The following is a 4,716-nucleotide window of genomic DNA, read 5'->3' as shown; positions in this document are numbered from 1 at the left end:
CCCCGGCGGCGCGCAGGTGCCGCCGCCGTGGGGCATGCCGCCGCCGCCGTTCCCCGACGGCCCGCCCGGCCCCGGGTTTTGGATGCCTGACCCCGCCTCATTCCATCCGGGCAGCCACCCGCCGCCGCACCACCACCCCGCCCACCACCCGCACCGCCTCACCCGCAATGGGCCCGGCATGATGCCGCCGCCGCCAGGCCCCCGCGGGCCGCCGCCGCCATTTTTTTGCAGCGTTCCGATGATGATGGGTCCGCCAGGGGCGGGGCAGGCGCCGGGCATGATGGGCATGCCGCATTACGGCATGCCCTCCGGCAGCGGCCCGCAGCCGCCCATGTACTTTGGGGAGGGGCAGGAGAGGCAGCGCCAGAGCCAGCAGTAGTAGCCCCAGCAGCAGGATGAGCGTGAGTCGGGACGACGCACACATGCGCGCACCGGCTGCGAAGCATGCGCGCCGCCAGCTGAGACAGCATGGCATGCGTGACGGCCACGCGCATATCCAAACAGGATGCGTCCCGCCGCACAGGCAGCAGCCGCGCATACGCATGCCCTTGATCAACACTGATCAACAATCAACCGCCCAGCAAGGCAGCCGCCTGCCGCCTGCCGAAGGCAACGGCAGGGCGCGCCAGGCCCCAACCAGCAGGAGTTTGGCAGCAGCCACCACCGCACCAGCAACGATCCACTCGGCAGCCAAACTCCGCTCTGACGGCGCTTGAAGCCGCACCTTCCCCGCAGTGCTGCGCCGCTGGCGCGCCGCAACAACAATACCGCCTGGTGCCTGCCCCGTCGGCAGTGCGCGTTGGCGCGGTGTTTGTAATTCAACGACACCCATACAGCATGCTTCTCGCGCTTTTGTCCCTCTGTCCGCCTTCCAGCCGGCCGCCCCTCGCTGCCGGCGAGCCAACCTGCATTTTCCCCAGCTCGGCAGCCTCACGGGTGCCCGACACCTTTCCGCCAGCTTCGCCACGTCGTTCCCTGACCACGGTGGGCTTTGAGCAGAGAGTTCCTCTGTACGCGGTTCACGTGCCAGTGCACCCATCATCCTCCAGAGCCGGCTTTCTCGCCGCACAGTCATCCTCGGCCGCTGGCGTCATCGGCATGGCTGGCCTTGCTCAGCCAGGCTCATGTGGTCATGCTGCAACCTGGTGTGCTAGACGCAGATGGATAGGAGTTCCACAATGAGTCATTCCTGTTTTCCTCCCGCATGCGCAGTGGCGAGCCCTTAGATTGTGTAACCAATCTTTCTGCCAGGAGACCCAGTTGTTTCAACGCATCAGTGACCAGTTTGCCGGTGTTGTGCCGGTGCACCAATGCGTGACCCAAACCTGTCACCGGTTGTGTTGTTTGCTCCAAGCTACCCAGGCGCTCAAGCGACACCATGTTATCAGGGAGGGGGAGCTCACAGCGGACAACGCAGCCCATGCTTCGCCACTGTGATGGACGGTGCAGTGGCGGCACAACACAGTTGACCATCACCCGCCCACCAAATCGCTTGGCCCAACGGGCCCAACCAGGGTAATTGTGATCGAGGCCGTTCCAAAAGCCGCTACGTTTACCACATCTACACTGGATCAGCTGTAATTCGGTACCGCAACAGTAGCCAAGAGATGTGTGGCACTGGATGCCTGTAAGGAAGCACCACGCTGTATCAAAATGCTTGTAGCACGAGATGAGCGGCACATGTCATTGAGTGGCGAAGTCTGCCTTGAGATGAGGTCACGCGGCAGGCACAGCACGGGCCACGACGCGGAGAGTTCGAACGACCTATGGACTCTCCATACGACTCTCCATTCAATTCAGAATTCTATTGAGGATATCTACCCAATAGCTTCCCGTACACCGCAGAGCAGATCATCTCGATCAGGCGCAATGTACGGAGGCGGGGGCTTCGACCAGTTCGGTGGGGGCGGCTTCGTGCCGACTCAGCAACAGGACCCGGCACAGGGCGGCGGCGGCGGTAGCGGCGGCAGGGTGAGCCCCGTGCGCCACGCCTGGCGACCCCCCCTTGCACAGGCGTGACGCCGCCGCAGGCGCCATGTTCGTCCACTTCAGTCTCTTTCGCGTCTCCTGAACTCACCACGGTCATAGGGACGCCCAAACAAGGAGCAGACGCTGCGTGCTGTCACAATACGGCAGCTGGTACAGGCGAGGCCCCGCACCTCAAATGCGCATGAGCGGCAAAAGCAGCGCCCCGCAGCCGGCCGCGCCAGGCGGCTCGCTCCACGCCCGCCCTCCGCGTCGCCCCCGTTTGCCTCGCAACCCCCAACCGCATGCTCCCAGCTGGGCTCGACACCCTTACCCACCCCCAACGCGCCAATCCGCATGCTGTGCTGGCAGGCCGCCGCGAACATCCCCTCAGACCAACAAGACCTGATCGTCGATGGCTTCGATCTCTCAAACGTGAGCTGCTTGGATTCAGTGCAGCAGTACCATCAGCAGCATCATATTCCTGGCCACGAGCAGCCGCCAGCGGACGCGCCTTCCCCAGCACCGTGCAGCCCGCGCCCGCGCCCCGCCGCTCGCATTCGCACGGCGGCCCGAAGCCCGTGCGCCCGGCCGCGCAAACCGCGCCGCCGCGCGCCCCTGTCCATAACCACCACAGGTGACGGTCGTCGGAAAGGTGCTCAGCATCGCAGAGCGCGGCGGCAGCCTGGACCTGCGGGTCAGCGACGGCACCGGGGCCACGGACCTCCAGTTTTTCGGCGACGCCGTCGAGGACGTGAGCGGCAGGATCCGCTTGTATGGCTGCCCCGGCGCAGCGCATTGGCCCCGCCTGAGTTGCAAAGTCGTCTAGCTCGCTCGCGCCCTGCGTGACCCATAGGTGCCGCTGCGAAGAGGCTAGACCGTGAACTGCGCCGCCGTGGCGCGCTCGGCCGCGGCCCCGCAGCCGCAGGCGTGCGCCCAGAAGCTGGCGGAGTGGCGGCCAGGCACGTACGTGCGCGCGATCGGCCATGTGCGGACGTTCAACGGCAGCCGGAGCGTCCAGGCGTTCTCAATACGCCCCATACATGACTTCAATGAGGTGGGGCCAGGCAGTTTCCTGGGGGCCCAACCAATCTCGCGGGGCTGCTGCACCTTACAGGGTTGCTCAAACTCACGGGGTTGGTCATACTCATGGGACTTTCATGCTTGGGTCGGTTGCTGCTCCCAAGCCTGGAATTCTGGGCAATAACACCTTGTGCATAGAGCCCGGGGCCGCGTTCTTTTTGAAATGCGTGCCCTGCGGGCATGAGCCGCAGCTGTTTGACGCCGTCACGTTTGGGGGGCGGCTGCTCGCGGCCCCCTCTGCTCGCATGGGCAGGCTCTGCCCGCCTGCGAAGCAACGCGGGGCCGGCTCTCTTGCGCCGCCTCCCTCAGGTGACGTATCACTACCTTCAGGCCATATTCCAGCACCTGCACCTGCTGAAGGGCGGCGGCACCGGCGCGGGGGACTGAGCGGTGAGACGGGTCGGCTGGGCGCGGGGGCGGCGCGGGCGAGCTTGTGCGGTGCTGGTGCGCCTGGAGGCGTCTGGGTATGTCAAAAGCTTCCCTCAAGGTTTCTACGACGCGGAGCAGTCTTGATTGTGATTATCAATGGATTATCGCTGCTTGCTCACTGATGCTTGAATTGAGGCGCTTCGTCCTAACGATCCAGGCTCGCGCACCCCTTCATCCCAGGCTGGAGCGCCGCAGCAGCAGGGGGGCTTCGCGGGCGGCGGCGGCTATGGAGGGCCGGCAGCAGGTGATGCCATGGCTTGAGTGTTGTTGCTGAAGCCTTGCCCGTCGGCACCCCAGCATTCATTGGTCGCTGAGGGGAAAGCCCAGACCCGCTGGGCCCACGCGTCAGTTTGCTTTTGGGATGCCTGCTTGGCTTCTTACCCGACCCTTTAATTTGCAACCCCTGCCTCAGGCGGCTGGCAGCAGCAACAGCAGCCGCAGCTGCAGCCGCAGCAGCAACAAAAGCAACAGGGCGGCTTCGGCGGTGGCGGCGCCGGCGCGGCTGGCCCTGGCGGCCTCAACCCCTGCGCCAGCGCCGTCCTCCAGATCATATCTGGCCCGGCTGCAGGGGACCAGGGCGTGCATGTCAACGACGTGCGTTAGTTCTGGCCGTGTTGTGACTTGTGTACTTGTTTGTGTGGGCACTGCGGGGCATGGGGTGGATGTGCAAGGGGCGGGCCCGGGTTGACCTGTCAAGCCTGCTGGGATGCCTGAAGCGCCTGGTTGTAAGCGCGCGTGCAGGCCTCAGGCACGTTGTGCCAAAAATAGACCATGGCGTGAGCGGCTGGCTGGCTGTTCATGCAGCACATCCGCCTTTGCCGTACTTGCGCTCGTGCGCCCAAACCCCCTCTGCTTCCCTCCCCCTTATACCCCCACAGATCTGCGCACGCCTTGGCCCCAGCTTTAGCCGGCCGCAGGTGACGGCGGCCCTACAATTCCTGCAGAACGAGGCACATGCATACACCACATGCGACGAGAACCACTGGCGCGCCACGTGATGCATCCGTCCGCGGGGTGCACTCGCGGCGGGGTTGTGGGGCCACAGCACACTTCCATGGGGCGATACGGGTAGGGCATGTGCCTGGCAGGCAGGGCTACGCGCTGTGTCCGGGGTGAAGAAAAGGCCGTGGGTGGCTGCATGCAAGTGTCATGTGCGTATATACATTGGCTTGCCATGCGCGATGTGATACCCCATTTTATCGTAATGTTGACAGCGCTTGGGTGGCTGCCGTTGTGTTT

At 64.7% G+C, this 4,716-nt stretch overlaps 2 protein-coding genes across 2 annotated transcripts in view; both read left to right on the top strand.

Moving 5' to 3' along the window:
• The window catches only part of MNEG_1372 (hypothetical protein), a gene marked incomplete at both ends in the record, with an annotated part of 5,416 nt that extends 5,234 nt beyond the window's left edge, over positions 1 to 182 (top strand). Inside the window, one exon of the mRNA XM_014050151.1 lies at positions 115 to 182. Coding sequence (XP_013905605.1) covers positions 115 to 182 — 68 coding nt within the window. The remainder of the gene's footprint in view (positions 1 to 114) is intronic.
• A 1,687-nt stretch (positions 183 to 1,869) lies between these two features.
• MNEG_1371 (replication factor A2) lies at positions 1,870 to 3,435 on the top strand (the record flags this gene model as incomplete). Its single annotated transcript, XM_014050150.1, has 5 exons — positions 1,870 to 1,971; positions 2,281 to 2,400; positions 2,603 to 2,719; positions 2,888 to 3,022; positions 3,358 to 3,435. The coding sequence occupies 5 exons, from the start codon at positions 1,870 to 1,872 to the stop codon at positions 3,433 to 3,435; spliced, it is 552 nt and encodes a 183-aa protein (XP_013905604.1).
• Positions 3,436 to 4,716: the final 1,281 nt, after the last annotated feature.

The sequence above is a fragment of the Monoraphidium neglectum genome, assembly GCF_000611645.1.
Source record: "Monoraphidium neglectum strain SAG 48.87 unplaced genomic scaffold scaffold00135, whole genome shotgun sequence".
NCBI lineage: Eukaryota > Viridiplantae > Chlorophyta > Chlorophyceae > Sphaeropleales > Selenastraceae > Monoraphidium > Monoraphidium neglectum.
The sequence above is the reverse complement of the archived record's forward strand: the minus strand, read 5'-3'. Positions and strand labels throughout refer to the sequence as shown.